Here is a 16,613-nt window from a genome sequence, read left to right as displayed (position 1 = left end):
GTTAGGATGAATACATCTTTTACTCTGTACAGCACCATGTACATTGATGGTGCTATATAAATAAATAATAATAATAATAATTTTGGCTGGAACTATCATCTTGTTATGATAATGTCTGAAGCATAAGTCTTTGTATCAGCCTGGCTCGCTCTTGTCTGTCCTGTTTTCTGATAGTGTTAGCCTAGCGAAAGAGTGTCATATGTATATTTTGACACATCCATATTCAATATTTATTATTGAAACCATGACGGAGCAGACAGAGACATTTCCTGAGGAGCCTAGCCATGCACCTAGATGAAACTTTGTTTCCTGCCCATGAAGGGAAGGCCTGTATAGCTTAGTGGTAGAATACATGCTTTGCATGCAGAACGTCCATGCTCCAGCCACAGCATCACCAGTTAGGTCAAGTGGCAGGTGATATGAAAGAACTCTGCCTGAGGCTCTGGAGAGTGGATGTCATAGTAGACAAGACTGGGTTAGATGGCTACATGACCCTGTGGAGCACCCATCCCTCCACCCTGCTGCAGGCTATGTTGGGAAAAGAAGCAGCAGCACTATTTGCTTAAACTTGCCTGGGGACCTCTATACAGGAATACAGAATTGGTGCATGTGTAAAGGCCATTCTATACACAACATTGCTGCAAACCTACATTGATTGCAGAGAAGACACTCAAAATGGAGCTGCAGCTAATCTTCGGTCTCTTAAGTGTATCTGATATAGACATTGTCTTATTCATGCTTCTGTATTGTTTAGTATACATTTAGCAATGTAATAAAAGAGCAACCGCTTGGAGTTGTTGAAATTTTTTTAATGACTCCCGTCAGTTGTGAAGAGGACTTTCTAATTATATGTATTGCAGAATGAAGAGCAAGGGGTTTAGAAGACATGGAAATAGCAAGTTATTGGAGGAAAACTTTTCACACACCCTGGCATGCAGCCATACTATCTCTTAAAAATTATTGGTTTTATTTCTGTATTTCCTTTTTATCATTATATATTGGTTTGATTGTAAACCACCTTAATATCCATTAGAAAAGTGGGTATATAAATGCTGGAAATAAACCAAATACAGGAAATTAGCTCCAGTGTTAATTCTGAATAATAACCTTATTTCAATTAAGATTCATTTGGCACAATCACTAACAAGATAAGCATCCCACCTTTATCACTAAGAAGCATACATTCAGAAAAAGTCACTAGTGCTGGGTATGGCAGTAGAACTATTTGCTACGCACCTACTTCTCTCCATGTAATATGGTTAATCCAGTTTTCTTGTCCTGTTCTTAATCAGATCATACAAATAGTTAACGGTAGTTAGGGCTGCAATCCTATGCACACTAACCTAGGAGAAAGCCCCATTGAACAGAATGTTCACTTATTAGTAAACATGCATAGGGTTGTGGAGTAAGGTTATGATTATGTATGCAGATGTAGGGAACCTCAGTCCTCCAGCTGTTCTTGTACTGAAACTCCCAGGATTGCTGCCCATTGGCCATGGTGCTGATGGGAGCAGCTGGATACATGTTCCCTCTTTCTGATATTATGCACATTTAAATTAAGTGGGATTTAAATTAAGTGGACTGCATTTTTCTTTCCCACTAGTACACAGTTAAATTGGTTATTCCTGTATTGAATATCAAATCATAGAATCATAGAATAGCAGAGTTGGAAGGGGTCTACAAGGTCATCGAGTCCAACCCCCAGCTCAATGCAGGAATCCACCCTAAAGCATCCCTGACAGATGGTAGTCCAGCTGCCTCTTGAATGCCTCTAGTGTGGGAGAGCCCACAACCTCCCTAGGTAACTGATTCCATTGTCGTACTGCTCTAACAGGAAGTTTTTCCTGATGTCCAGCTGGAATCTGGCTTCCTTTAACTTGAGCCCGTTATTCCGTGTCCTGCACTCTGGGAGGATCGAGAAGAGAGCCTGGCCCTCCTCTGTGTGACAACCTTTTAAGTATTTGAAGAGTGCTATCATGTCTCCCCTCAATCTATTCTCCAGGCTAAACATGCCCAGTTCTTTCAGTCTCTCTTCATAGGGCTTTGTTTCCAGACCCCTGATCAACCTGGTTGCCCTCCTCTGAACACGCTCCAGCTTGTCTGCGTCCTTCTTGAATTGTGGAGCCCAGAACTGGACGCAATACTCTAGATGAGGCCTAACCAGGGCCGAATAGAGAGGAACCAGTACCTCACGTGATTTGGAAGCTATACTTCTATCAATGCAGCCCAAAATAGCGTTGGCCTTTCTTGCAGCCACATCACACTGTTGGCTCATATTCAGCTTGCGATCTACAACAATTCCAAGATCCTTCTCGTTTGTAGTATTGCTGAGCCAAGTATCCCCCATCTTGTAACTGTGCATTTGGTTTCTATTTCCTAAATGTAGAACTTGGCATTTATCCCTATTAAATTTCATCCTGTTGTTTTCAGCCCAGCAATCCAGCCTATCAAGATCTCTTTGAAGTTTGTTTCTGTCTTCCAGGGTATTAGCTATCCCACCCAATTTTGTGTCATCTGCAAATTTGATAAGCGTTCCCTGCACCTCCTCGTCCAAATCATTAATAAAAATGTTGAAGAGCACTGGGCCCAGGACTGAGCCCTGTGGTACCCCACTCGTTGCCTCTCCCCAGTTTGAGAAGGTTCCATTGATAAGTACTCTTTGAGTCCGATTCTGTAGCCAACTGTGAATCCACCTAATAGTTGTTCCATCTAGCCCACTTTTAGCTAGTTTGTTAATCAGAATCTCATGTGGTACTTTGTCAAAAGCTTTGCTGAAGTCAAGATATATGACGTCCACAGCATTCCCACAGTCCACAAGGGAGGTTATTCTATCAAAAAATGAGATCAAATTAGTCTGACAGGACTTGTTCTTGACAAATCCATGTTGGCTTCTAGTGATCACTGCATTGATTTCAAGGTGTTTACAGATTGACTTCTTTATAATCTGCTCCAGAATTTTTCCAGGGATGGATGTCAGACTGACTGGTCTAGTTCCCAGGTTCCTCCTTTTTGCCCTTTTTGAAAATAGGGACAACGTTAGCCCTCCAATCGTCCGGCACCTCACCCGTCTTCCATGATTTTGCAAAGATAATAGACAAAGGTTCTGAGAGTTCTTCTGCTAACTCCTTCATTATTCTAGGATGCAGTTCATCGGGCCCTGGAGATTTGAACTCATTCAAGGAAATTAGGTGTTCTTTGACCACCTAATATATATGAATGGGGTTTTGTGTTAGCATTTTTTTTAAATTTCCGTCTCTAGCAGGACTCGGGCGCAATCCTACCCACGCTTACCGGGGAGTAAATTACTGAATTCCATGGAGCTTACTTCTGAGTAGACCTGCCTAGTATTTAATAGGTTGAGAATTGTAAACGCTTACGTTAGGGCGCAATCTCTCGGAAGTAATTACGTCCCATTGAGATCAGTGAGACGTACTTTCCGGTAAGTGGGAGTAGGCCTTCATGTCAACAGGCAACCGTGTTTTAGTCTGGTGCAGCAAACACAACGAAGAGCCTGGCATTTTAAAAGACACATTTATTCTGCCATAAGCTTTCGTGGGCCCGGTCCATTTCGTCAGACGCGCGGTATAGTCTTGTGATTTAAAAGCCACCCGCACGCGGTGCGGATTTTAAAAGAAACGCGACTGGGCTTTTGATGCAGCGTGGGAATGCAAAAGGCAGCGGCGAGGCTCGCAGCGCCTCGTGTGTGGAAGGCGGGCTTTTGCTTTGTCGTCTCTCCTGCCGCTCCCTCTCGCGGTGGATGCTTTCAGAGGAGGCCCGGGGCGGGGGGAAGAGAGGAGGAGGAGGAGGAAAGAGGCGGCTCCTTGGCCTTACTCAGCGGCCATTTGCCTCCGCCCCTCGTCCCGTCCCTTCTCTCGTAGCTCCCCGGGATTCGTTCGCCTCAGAGCTGCCGACGCCGCCGGTCGGGTCGGGGAGAAGAGCAGCTGCGAGAGAAGCGGGAAGCCGGGTGCGACGGTAAGTGGTGCGTGTGTGAGGCGTTTGGTTTGCTTTCCTTGAGGCGATGAAAGGGGAGGGCAGGCGAAGAGCCGCGTCCCGGCTGTTGCTTTTCCGAGCCCGGGGTGGCGGGGGGCGCTTTCTGAACCCGTCCAAGATCCCGTGTTTCGGGGGTGTGCGAGGATTTCTGCTTCTTGACGCGCCGCGGCGCCTCGTACAGTTCGAGAGGTTCCCGTGTCTCGCCAGCCTTACAATCCCCCAATGGATGCCCTTCCACCGTGTGCCTGGCTGGTATCGCCGTCTTGAGCAACCGGCCTTTCCCTCCCCCCAATGCTAAGCGCCTGCGTTTCTGAGACTACCGACCGGCTGTAAAGAGCTTCGTTGGGGAGGGGTGGGGAGTGACCAATTTGTGACAAAGCCGGGATTAGGGATGGTTAATATGAGGGCGAAGTGCATCAGGAATGGTTAAAAAGTGACTTTAAACTAAAAAACACGCACAAAAAACACGTGTTAAATGGCCACGTTTTCCTTTGCCTCTGTAATAATGTACTTTCATCCACTAAATACCGCCCCTTAGTTTAGTTAGGCTTTCAAACTTCCTACTTGTATTGCCTGCCTGTTTGTGAGTGATATTTCGTTCCCCATTTGTGCACACCATCATCCTTAATGAATTGGAAAATGGTCCATGTATTGTTCTCTGCCTCTCTCCCCACCAGTTTCTAGATTTCCATAGTACCCATACTTTCTATTCCCCCTTCTTTTGCTGCTGAGGGCTACACTGGGTTATTTTTCATTTTCTTAGGGGTTAACTTACAAACATAGACTTTGTCAGAGCTCAAGCATTTGTGGAAATTGCACCCTGGCGCTTGGAAGTCTTATGGCTTGATCCCAGATACGTGATCTAGTTGATGAATTATGATGGGAATATGATGGGAATGCACGATGTACTAGTTCAGGTGCTATTTTCTAAGACTGAACTCTAACCCATTTTCATCTTGAGACTGGGATGCTGTGACCATATTTCATATGTCTGATTCTTCCACTTTTCCCCAAATATATTTTAACTGTTTATGCTTCCACCCCATACACACAATTACATTTCCTACATGTAATGAAACAAACACATGCATTTTTATTTCATGTGACAGACTGCTTGTGCGGTGGGGAGGCTCCTTGCAGTTTCCTACCCAGGAGTGGGCCATATACATCTGTTCTCTGCCAGTGTAAGTTAAAAAGTGGCTCACACTCATGTTGCAATACTGGTATAATATTGGAGCTAGAAAATTGTGGCTTCTGTGAAAAGAAAAATAATTACAGATTCATTCCTCCCTGGGGGCTCTTTGCAACAAGATGGGTAATACTCTGTATTGACCATATTTCTTTCAACTTTCCCTGTGGTCTTGGTGAGCTCTCTATTTTGTACTTTCTGCCATTTATATATTCAGCTGCCATACTATATACACAAGGTGCTGTACCACTTATCCTCCTTTTCATCCACATTTTCTTTCACCTAGCTAGGGTGAATTTCACTTCCTTAAAATCATGGTCCTCAGCCTCTTTGTAGAGCTGTGAATGATAATTTGGGGAGAGCATCTTCACTTTAGATTGCTTGATTGAGGAAGGAGGCAAAGTATGGAGCACCTCCTTCCAATTTCCAGGGAATATAATAAAGGAAGCTCTGAGCAGGCCCAATTATTTTCTGATCATGCTAGAACCAAAAACAAAACAAAACCCCAGTCGGTTTTTGCAAATAACTTCAGGACCTTCCTTTTGGGACTTGGTAACAGAGCAATTCTTTCCTCTTCTGGGGGCTGGCCATGTGCCTGAAACAAAAATACACTCTGAACCTTTATTGTTTGGTTTTAGTTAATGTTTGGTGATTTTACCATGGCACAGTTACTCTTTCCAAAACTGAAATGTTGATTATCCTTACCTCTGTTTGTTGGTCTATCCTACTGGCATGTGTTGGATATTGGGGAATCCTTTCTAGTGCTGATTTTGGGCACTATAACAGGAATGGACAGATAGATCTGGATCTATTGGCAGTTCTTGGGGAAATTAAATCTATGCCCCCATAGACATTTTGGTTTCCTGGCTCTGAGTTCAGAGACAGATTTTGGAGCCAGGAAAACACACACACACACACACACACACACCCCCGCCCCAGCATCTCCAGAGCCAGCACACAGAGAATCTTGCTGGCTGCTGCTACATAGGGGCTGAAAGAGGGTGTTCCTGGGAGCAGGAAGGGGAGGAGACTGGGACCATGGAAGTACAAAGTATCCCCAGCCTCCCCTACATGTGCGAAATCACCTGTCTAGCTTACTCGTATCCAGGGCAGATCAGATTGGATTGTGTCCTAAGTGATTTTTCAGTAGATAGCTACAACAGAATGACTCCCCTTCACCATTGTTTATGTTGGCTAGGGATGATAGAAATTGTAGGCCAAAATATCTAGAGGCCTGTAGATCGCTCACCCCAGTTTAAATGAAGAAAACCTGGGCTGACCAGAAGTGGATTTTTGTGTAGAAGTACTACGAGTTTGGTTCTGGTACTCAGCACAAATTCCTGGGCTCAGAATTCTGTAATTCAAAGTGTATGTCTTTCTAACAAGCTCGGTTGGTGGACCTTGGGGTTCTAATAAACAAAATTGATCCCACAAGCCTGAAGTCTATGCACCCATGCCCTATATGCACAACAGGTAAATACAAGGATGGTTATGCTGCAGGTGTTAAAAATATTATTATGAGAGTCTCTTCCTTTGCCTAGAGAGCACGAAATGTCTTGTGGGGAGGAGTAATTTAAGCTTGAATGGTTCAGATAGTGGAATGCAAGCTGTTGTTTGTTTTGAATTGTTGTCAAGAGTCTTACTCAGAAACAATAACATATTGTATGTTTGCCCGTTCTGATATTTGCAGGCATCACAAGTTATAACAAAACTGATTTTGTTTAACCTGACATTAACCTGACGTTAGTTGACACTGTAGTTCAGTGATATACTCATGGTAGTTTTAAAAAAGACAGTGGAGTCTTGAGAGTATTGAGGTTAATTGCTACACTGCTGTGGATATGTTATTTAAGAAGAATTAAGAACATATGGGATGACTTATGGCTGCAATGTTGCCTTGACTCGGAGGATACAAATCTGATTCTGAGTTCTGTTCTGATCTCAGCAGTGGTCTTTCAGTAACTGCACACATGTTCACATTCAATATACACATGGCTACTATGATGATTGTCCTCTTAGTCTTGGTGAGTTCAAATATGCACATAATTCCATCCATGAATGTTACTGACTTTCCCAGCCTCTTTCATCTGCCACACTTATCTCATGAGAGATTATCCTGAAGGATTTTTCTTGCGATCACTGCAGTTATGTGTATTTCCAGAGGTGAACAGATAGTATCTTAATGTGTGCATAAAACTTGGTAGCACCTTCAGTGTCTTATGTTTGTGGATAGCAGAAGGGTGGTTAAAAAGTAAACGTGACAATAAATGGGGGCTGGAGTTATTAGTATCTGATGATGAGTACTGTCTTGCCCAGGATGTGTAACAGATTTTTCCTTTGGGTCTTGAACAATGTGCCTCCTTAGAATAAAGTCCAGAAGGGTGGTTATATTAGTCTGTTCCAGCAAAACCAACAAAGAGACATGGTTTGCATGTAATGACAACCCAGAGTATATGAGTAATGGTTCCTGTTGAATCATGGGTTGTTTCATACGAACCCTGAACTATATTTTAACTATGGGTTGTTCACCACAAACTCAATGAAGTACAGCACATCCCTCTCACAGGCCTTGGGTGGAAGGCTTGTACTTGCTTCCAGGCAGCCCCCCAACCTAAGATAGCTACTCCAACAACAGGCCAAATAACTTGGATACAAAAGCATGCTGCAACAAACCAAATGCCAATTCTGTCACCATATCTACTCTGGCAACATTATTAAAAAACCTAATAATGTCACCCACACAACATCAGAGGTTCATTCACTTGCTCATCTTCCAGTGCGAGATTTGCCATCTTTTCTCAGCAGTGCCCTGCTGCATTCTATATAAGGCAAACAGGACAGTCTCTATGGAAATAAATCAGTGGCTACAGATCTGACATCAAAAATTTTAATATTCAAAAAATAGTGGAAGAACACTTCAGCCTTCCTGGCCACTCTCTTACTGACTTTAGAGTGATCAGTGCAGAGCAAAGAAACATCAAAGGGAGATTAGAGCAACAGAATTGTTAGTTTTAATTCATTAAGAGGTTCAATTCTGTCTCCAGAGGATTGAATTGGGATAAAGATTTTTAAAAAATAAATAAATCACGCTACATGTGTTAATTGGCTTAACTAGTGCCAGGATGTTTGTGTTTTCAGCAGCAACTGTTTTGTGAATGGCGGCTGTTAATAATGTGATTGTCCCTGCCAGTACTTCCTGCATTTAATTTCCTTCTGACCTGTTTACAAACCCACCCCCCTTCCCAATGTGCTGTATACATATTTGAAACTCACGATAACACTTCATGTATCTGATGAAGTAGATTATAGTTCATGAAAGTTTCTGTCATAATAAATTAGTCTTTTACTGTGTCAGAGGAATCTTTACTCTAATAATGGATCTCTTTTGATATCTGATATAGAAGGGAGCATAGCTCAGTGGTAGAGAATGTAGTTTGTATAGATAAATCCCAGGTTCAGTCGCTTGCATCTCCAGTTGAAAAGGAGTTTGAATAAAAGGACAGGAAAATACCTCTGTCCGAGACCTCACAGAGTCTTACCAGTCAAAGTAGACAATATTAGATATATACTGAATCAGACCTCTTGGTCAGCTAATGACAGCTTTACATATTTATAAATTCTTATGCATTTAAACTCCTTACTTTTTAAGCTAGGCTGAGTTGTTGTTTTTAAAAAACCAACCTTGAATTAATGGACATTAATGCTCTGAATGGGAATAGATATTATTAGACTACTTTGATATTACTCTGGGCTAATGCCATAACCAATATTACCTGGAGAAGTTTAAAATTTAAATCCTCTAGTTGTGCCAACTTGACCTCTTAAGAATTACAGCTTCTCACAGCAATAGCATGTGGCAAGCAAGCCCAGACAGACAGAAGATGGAAGGCGTATGCACTAGTTTATCCTTTTTGGCTCATGGTGGAGGATGAAACTTCTGTCAGGGAACCAGGTTGTTTGGATTCAGCTATGACTCATGCAAGGTGCAGGCTCTAGAGTGCTCTTAACACGTACAAAATGTGGGTGGGCTGGTTTCCTCTGTCAACCTCAAAACTTTTATGAAATCTGTCTGCAAATAAGATCTGCTTTGTACCAAAAGAGAATATGCAACCAGTCTTTCCTTTCTTAAAATAGGAAAATGATTGTGGAGGCTAGTTTTGAAACCGTCAGGCCATTTGCATCCTGTAATATGTGAACCCCAGAACGGTCATGAACAAATGTTGGAAGTGTGCACTCTTGCTTGCACCACTTCAACAACTTTTGCTGCCGAGAAACAAAAGAATATTTGTCTTCATCTATAGGGCAAAATAACAGTAGTGCCTCCTTGAAATATTCTATTGTTGCCAATACTTAAAACTGTTCCGGTATAATGCCATAAAAATATGGCAGACGCAGAACCTTTTGCTATATTTTCTAATTCTGATGGAATTCTGTTATAAATCCCTACTCATCCCCCTACCCCCTGTGCCCTTACTCCAATTCTGCAATCCTCAACTGCCTGGGTACTATAATTGTTCCCCAGAAAGATCTGGGCATGCTTCTGAAGCAGGCATCTATCTGCAAGGCCGCGCCTGAGTTCTTGGGATGTCTCACTTCCAGGTGGTTTTTGGAGGCAACACTTCTGATAGGTGGTACTGGTGACAGAGGATGTGGCAATGTAGGGAGCATTAAGAATATCTACTTTGCAAGTGTTTTTTGTGGTGCAGAAGCAGTTAGAAACATTGTGAAATGTGAATTTTTATCTGCCTTCAGGTTTAATTATCACTCCCCTTTCCCCTTTGAAATATTCACAACTTTGTTTTTCTTGGCTTGTTTAGTTACGATGCTGAGTTTCTTTCGACGAACACTTGGGCGCAGGTCTATACGCAAACATGCTGAGAAGGAAAGGTTAAGAGAGGCTCAACGAGCTGCAACACACATCCCTGCAGCTGGAGATGAAAAATCTATAATTACATGCCGGGTCTCATTGCTGGATGGGACTGATGTCAGCGTGGACTTACCGGTATGATACAGTTCAGTTTCTTTTTCGACACTGTTGATTCATGTTTGAGAAAGTGTGCACTTCCTTGTCTCTGAGTTGCATAAGATATGTCTATGTGTGCATGACGTAATAGTCAACCATGCAACAGTTACAAGTACATATTAATATGCAAAAAGGTTATTTAGAGCTATTGGTAGTAGGCCCTGTAATCAGATATTTTTTAAAAGTCTTGTTTCTATTTTAAATGCTAAACTTCCAAAGGATATGCCCTGTGAGTCTTTTACACCTGTGGCACTTTGAAGACAAACAGATTTGTAATGAGCTATCTTGGACAAGAGTCTACTCTTGCCATGGTGAATTTGTTAGTATTTTAGGTGTCAGAAGAGTTTTTATTATTTTAGATTGACATGCAAATTAACAGCATTTCAGATAGTTTAGATAATTACTTCATTTCACTCTTTTGTTTTATATTTGATAAATGTGTCTTCAAGGATTTTAAAAAACACACCCAGCAGTGATGAGGCCATATGTATCTCCTTAGGGAAGGAGTTCCAATGGTCTAGTGCTACCACTGAAGGAGTCCTATCCCTAGAACCCACTAGTCTAAGGGCTCTTGCTGGTGGGCCAGAGAGTAGGGCCTCTGATGCTGATCTTAATCATACAGCAAACTCATACAGGTATAGGCAGTCCTTCAGATAATGTAGTCCTACATCTTTTAGGTCTTTCAAGGCCAAAGCCAGCTCTTGAATGGGGCCCAGGAATTAATAGGCAGCCAGTATAAACTATACAGAATAAGAGTAATTCGATAGGAGTGCCTAGCTACCACAAGTGTTCTAGTTACCGTATTCTATACTAGTTTTAATTTCCAAAACATTTTCAAGGGCAGCCCCACATGGAGGACATTGCAGTAATCTAAGCTGGACATAATGAAGGTATGTTTAACTGTGGCTATCAAAGAGCCAACATTACTACAATTTGGCCAAGGGCATTTAGGAGCAATCATATTAATTACCTCCAGCTTCCAGGAGTGAACCAGGACTGGTCCACAGGAGCACCAGCCATTTCTGCAGGAAACTTCACCAATGATATCAGGAAACCATCCATATCCATAAGACACCAGGAGCAGACCACTGAAGTTCATTCTCTACCTTTGCAAAGCATAGAGGTCACTTTCAATCCAGACCTGACGAGATAATCTTTATTTGAAACCACCAATTTTGAGCTTGAATATTACAATTGATTTTTCAGTGAAGTTTGAGGATTGCTATTTGGAGCCCTGGAAAAATGAATTTTGGGGGGTATATGTTTCATGATATAAACTTGTGATTGAAACTAGCATTCAAAGTTATAAATTCATATTTGAAGATGGAAATAAAAGTTCAGAGAATGGGATATCCAAGATTTTGCATTAAGAATCCTGAAGAGAAAAATTGAGGATTAATTGAAGATTATAAATGTCTACCTGGTGGTATGATGAACATAATTTTATAAGCATTCTATTACAATTTCATAAAGTTTAATAGTCATTGTATGAAGAAAAAGTGTGTAGTTTGTGCCTTCTGCTTTGGTGGAGCTATTGAGAAGATTTTTCTTCTAACATGTTGTAGTCTAGAGAGCAGCCAGAGAAGTCTTCTTTGTATACATGTCCCCCCTCCCACCCTGAAATCTCATGAGCTCTTAGTAGAGATGGGTTAAATGCCCTACTGCCCCTGGCCGATTTGGTGCTATTAAGAGAAGTCTGTGTGTAGTTTTGCCTCCTATTTCCTTTTAACTAACATTGCAATAACTAGTACTGAAATTTTAAAGAATCAAAAGGGAGTATACTTTTCCATAATTGGACAAATTTCTGGTCTTATTTGTCAGGAAGATAGTTAATATTTGATTGGAAATCATTAATTAACTTTGAAGTGCTTCTTTTCTGACATGGTTCTAACTCTGGCAAAATACCATTTAAAGGGTTAGTCTTTATATGGAGTGAGTTTCCACAAAAGTGCTTAGAAATTATTTTGGGGTTATGTCAAAGTTCATAGCTTTGCTGAGTATGTCAGTATATGTTACTGAATCAAAATAATTACTGGCAATAATCTATATAAGGTGTGCACTTGCACACCTTGCCAAAATCTGATTCTGTGCTGGTCAATGCATGAAACAATTTCGTTCGTTACTTTAAATCAAATATAAAAGAACAAAATATTGCTTAAAAACAAAAGCAAGAAATCAAAACGCCTCGCCTTGTAGAAATATAGGGGGTTTTGTGCGAGGCAAAGGCTTGCTACAGAAAAGAGGTAGTCTGGGCAAAGGGTTGTGCAATCCTATGTTCTGATACTGACCACTTAACCAATGTAAAACTAAACATTTTTTTATTTATTTAAAACATTTGTATATCACCTTTCTGGAAAAAAAACCCAAAGACAAACAAACAAAGACATACTAAACATCTTAAAAACAAATTTAAAAACCAATTTAAAACGTCAAACTAAAAATTTGTCTTGATGCCCTTCCTGAATGCAGAGAGAGTGGAGACCAGTCATAGCTCCAGTGGGAGTGTGTTCCAGAATCTAAGAGCGACACAGGAGAAAGCCATTTCCTGTATGATCAACAAGCGAATTTCTGTAACCGAGGGTGTCTTCAAAAAGGCCTCTCTTGCTTATCTTAATAACCAGCCAGGTTTATAGCAAGATAGACAGTCCTTCAGATAGCTAGGTCATAAGCCAGGGTCGCCAATCCAATGCCCGCTAAGACCCCATTGTCCTCCCCCACTGCTGCTTCTCCCTTCCACCGCCCCCAGCAGCTACAAAGCAGGAAGTCTGTGGATCACAAGATTTATCTCCAAATATGCCGACTTCTTGCTTTCTCACTGCTTATGTGAACGGGGCTATTAGAATGATGAGAGCATGAGAAGGGAGATTGTGGGGAAAGGAACTCATGAGCAGGAAGGAGGGAAAGGACGACAACAAGGGGTATCAAGGAAAGTGGGAATCCCAGTAGGGGTGGGCTTGGGGAGGGGTCCATGGAAAGTGAGAATTCTAGTAGAGGGAGGATCAAGGAAACTGGGAATCCTGGAAGGAAGGAATTTTCAGACCCCCATCTTGAACAGATTGAATCCCAGCTCCTAAGGCAAGCTTTCCATATCCCGACTGAAAGTCTGATTGAAATGGGTCCAGATAATCAGTTTCATCCAAATGCTCCTGGAGTGATGAGGCCATCGCCTTGATCACCTTCACCAAGGTTTGAGAATGGCCTTTAATTTGCAAAACTGTTGGCTCAAGGAAAGGTTTCTTTAATAGAGGACTTAAAACTGCAGGAGGGTACCTGAGCCTCCTGCAAGGAGGCGTTAATCACTTTCCTTTGTGTGGCAAGTCCCAGGATGGGCAAGGGTCAGGTAGACAAATGGTAGGCCTCATCTCTCCAGACACCTCGTCTACTTCCTTGAGATCCACAAGCTGGGAAAAAAAACTCAAGCTGACTGGCTGCCAAGGTTACATCCACTGACCTGCACCAGTCAAGGACTCTGAGTGACTTTATCCTCAAAGAATGAAGCAAAGTGCATCTGCTTCCTTCTTGTTTTGTGTCATTCCTGATCAGATAGGAACTGTAGATATTGTCTCATACTCAAGAAACTAGTTATTTAAATATACTTATTTTGCACCTGAAGGAGACAAAGTGTTCTATGTTAAGAATTTTAAAAAAGCAATAATTTTGTGAAATCCACCTAGTGCTAAGTTACCACATAGTTATTACAGTAATTTAAGAAGCAGTCATTTTACACATGAATGTTTTTACTTTTTAGAAATTAGAGTTTATGGGTTTTTAAAAAATACCCCACATCAAAAACAATGCAATTCACTTAAGAGGAATGCCTACATCTTTCCCATTTTTGAATCTGATAGTTACCACTTTTGCAGACAAAGGAGGGGCTGTATTGCAAAACCACTGGGGTTACTTTTTTTTTTTTTTTTAAAGAAGATTGTTCCATGAAATAAGCAAAGAATCAGTTCTTTAAAAGCTTGCTATGATAAGTTTGTGAATTGCTTTTTTTTTTTAAGGGGAAAAATTGCAGCCCTGTTTTCTGTGCCAATTTCTTCAATCTCTTTGGCCTCAAAAACATACGTCACTTTGTAGTATTTCTTTTGCTTTTTGCTCTTTAACCTTTTTTGGGATGTTGGGCATGAGAAAGAAGCTGGTGGAAGGTTGGAGTGGCAAATCTGGTGTAACTGCCTTGAGAATGAATGCTTGGGGGTATTCATTATTTCCCCATGAACATCAGTTCAAACTTTCTCTGTGTCTAGCTAAGCATTTTCCCAAGAACATTGTCCTTTGCAGGTGAGCACATTTAAAATAGCTGTTGCCACTCCTTTCAGTGAGCTATGCAAATACACACTGTGTTGGGAATTGGATCTTTGGGGATTATCATTACAGGATGATTTTTTGATAGTTTTATGGCTATACTTGGTTATTTGAGATTAGAAGTGATACTGCCTTTGAAAACAGTCCGAAAACTTCAGCTGTTACAAAACAGGGCAGCCTGTTTACTAGCAGGGACTGGCCAACAAGACCACATCACGCCAGTCCTTTTACACCTTCATTGGCTGCTGGTCCAGGTCCAGGCCCGATTCAAAGTGCTGGTACTAACATTCAAAGCCCTAAACGGCTTGGGGCCAGGTTATTTGAAGGAACGCCTCCTCCCATATGTACCTGCCCGGACCTTAAGATCATCCTCAGGGGTCCTTCTCCGTGAGCCCCTGCCAAAGGAAGTGAGGCAGGTGGCTACTAGGAGGAGGGCTTTCTCTGCTGTGGCACCCCGGTTGTGGAATGAGCTCCCCTGAGAGGTTCGCCTGGCGCCTACACTTTATTTCTTACATCGCCAGCTGTACGTTTCTCAGTATTTTAACACCTAATTTAACTTAAATTTAAACTTTGCTGTTTTAATTCCATATTTTAATCTATATCAATTTCTGCAGTGTGGTTTTATCCTGGTTGTGCTTTTCATATTGTATTTTGTATTTGTGTTTTTAGACTGCTGGTTGTTTTATTATGTTTTTCACGGTTTTAATTTTTGTGAACCACCCAGTGAGCTTCAGCTTTTGGGCAGTATAAAAATGTAATAAATAAATAAATAAATACTGCCTTTATGGGAAGTGTTTAGTTTTTAGGCATAGTAGTCACTTGTAGTTTAAGATTCTGCTGTGGGTCATTACACAGGAGTGAATGTGTGGAGCTAATGGCTAAGATTAGTCTTTGTCTTCATGAAGAGGGTTATGGAGAAGCTTTTGTGACTGTTCTGAGCTTACCTGTGAATCCCAAAAATTTCCTAGTTGTTAGATATGTTTTAATAAGTTTCTAAAAACAATACAAATTTAAAATGTTCTGGGAAACTACAGTCGTGTGAAAAAGAAAGTGCACCCTCTTGGAATTGTATGATTTTACATATCAGGACATAATAACAATCATCTGTTCCTTAGGTCTAAAAATTAGGTAAATACAACCTCAGATGAACAACAACACATGACATATTACTCCGTGTCATGATTTATTTAACAGAAATAAAGCCAAAATGGAGAAGCCATGTGTGAAAAACTAAGTACACCCTTACTGCTTCCATAGGAATTAAGATGCTAAGTAGCAGACGGGTGCTGCTAATCAAATGCCCGTGATTAATTGATCAGCAAGTATGACCACCTCTATAAAAGCCAAAGTTTTTTCAGTTTGCTGGTCTGGAGCATTCAGGTGTGTGTTAACACAATGCAAAGGAGGAAAGACATCAGCAATTATCTTAGAGAAGCAATTGCTGCTGCCCATCAATCTGGGAAGGGTTATAAGGCCATTTCCAAACAATTTAAAGTCCATCATTCTACAGTGAGAAAGATGATTCAAAAGTGGAAAACATTCAAGACTGTTGCCAATCTTCCCAGGAGAGGACGTCCCAGCAAAATCACCCCAAGGTCAGGCCGTGCAATGCTTAGAGAAATTGCATAAAACCCAAGAGTTACATCTCAGACTCTACAGGCCTCAGTGAGCATGTTAAATGTTAAAGTTCATGACAGTACAATTAGAAAAAGACTGAACAAGTATGGTTTGTTTGGAAGGGTTGCCAGGAGAAAGCCTCTTCTCTCTAAAAAGAATGTGGCAGCACGGCTTAGGTTTGCAAAGATGCATCTGAACAAACCACAAGACTTCTGGAACAATGTCCTTTGGACAGACGAGACCAAAGTGGAGATGTTTGGCCATAATGCCACAGCGCCACGTTTGGCGAAAACCAAACACAATATATCAGCACAAACACCCCATACCAACTGTCAAGCACAGTGGTGGAGGGATGATGATTTGGGCTTGTTTTGCAGCCACCGGACCTGGGAACCTTGCAGTCATTGAGTCGACCATGAACTCCTCTGTATACCAAAGTATTCTAGAGTCAAATGTGAGGCCATCTGTCCGACAGCTAAAGCTTGGCCG

General features: G+C 41.5%; 1 protein-coding gene across 1 annotated transcript in view; it reads left to right on the top strand.

The window, feature by feature from the left end:
* Positions 1-3,825: 3,825 nt before the first annotated feature.
* LOC134392401 (band 4.1-like protein 5) overlaps positions 3,826-16,613 on the top strand; it is a 52,842-nt gene continuing 40,054 nt past the window's right edge. Inside the window, exons 1-2 of the mRNA XM_063116697.1 lie at positions 3,826-3,972; positions 9,997-10,181. Coding sequence (XP_062972767.1) covers positions 10,002-10,181 — 180 coding nt within the window. The 5' untranslated portion in view covers positions 3,826-3,972; positions 9,997-10,001. The remainder of the gene's footprint in view (positions 3,973-9,996; positions 10,182-16,613) is intronic.

The sequence above is a fragment of the Elgaria multicarinata genome, chromosome 2 (genome assembly GCF_023053635.1).
Source record: "Elgaria multicarinata webbii isolate HBS135686 ecotype San Diego chromosome 2, rElgMul1.1.pri, whole genome shotgun sequence".
Taxonomy (NCBI): Eukaryota; Metazoa; Chordata; class Lepidosauria; order Squamata; family Anguidae; genus Elgaria; species Elgaria multicarinata.
Note: the sequence above shows the minus strand (reverse complement) of the source record. Positions and strands in the feature narration are given on the sequence as shown.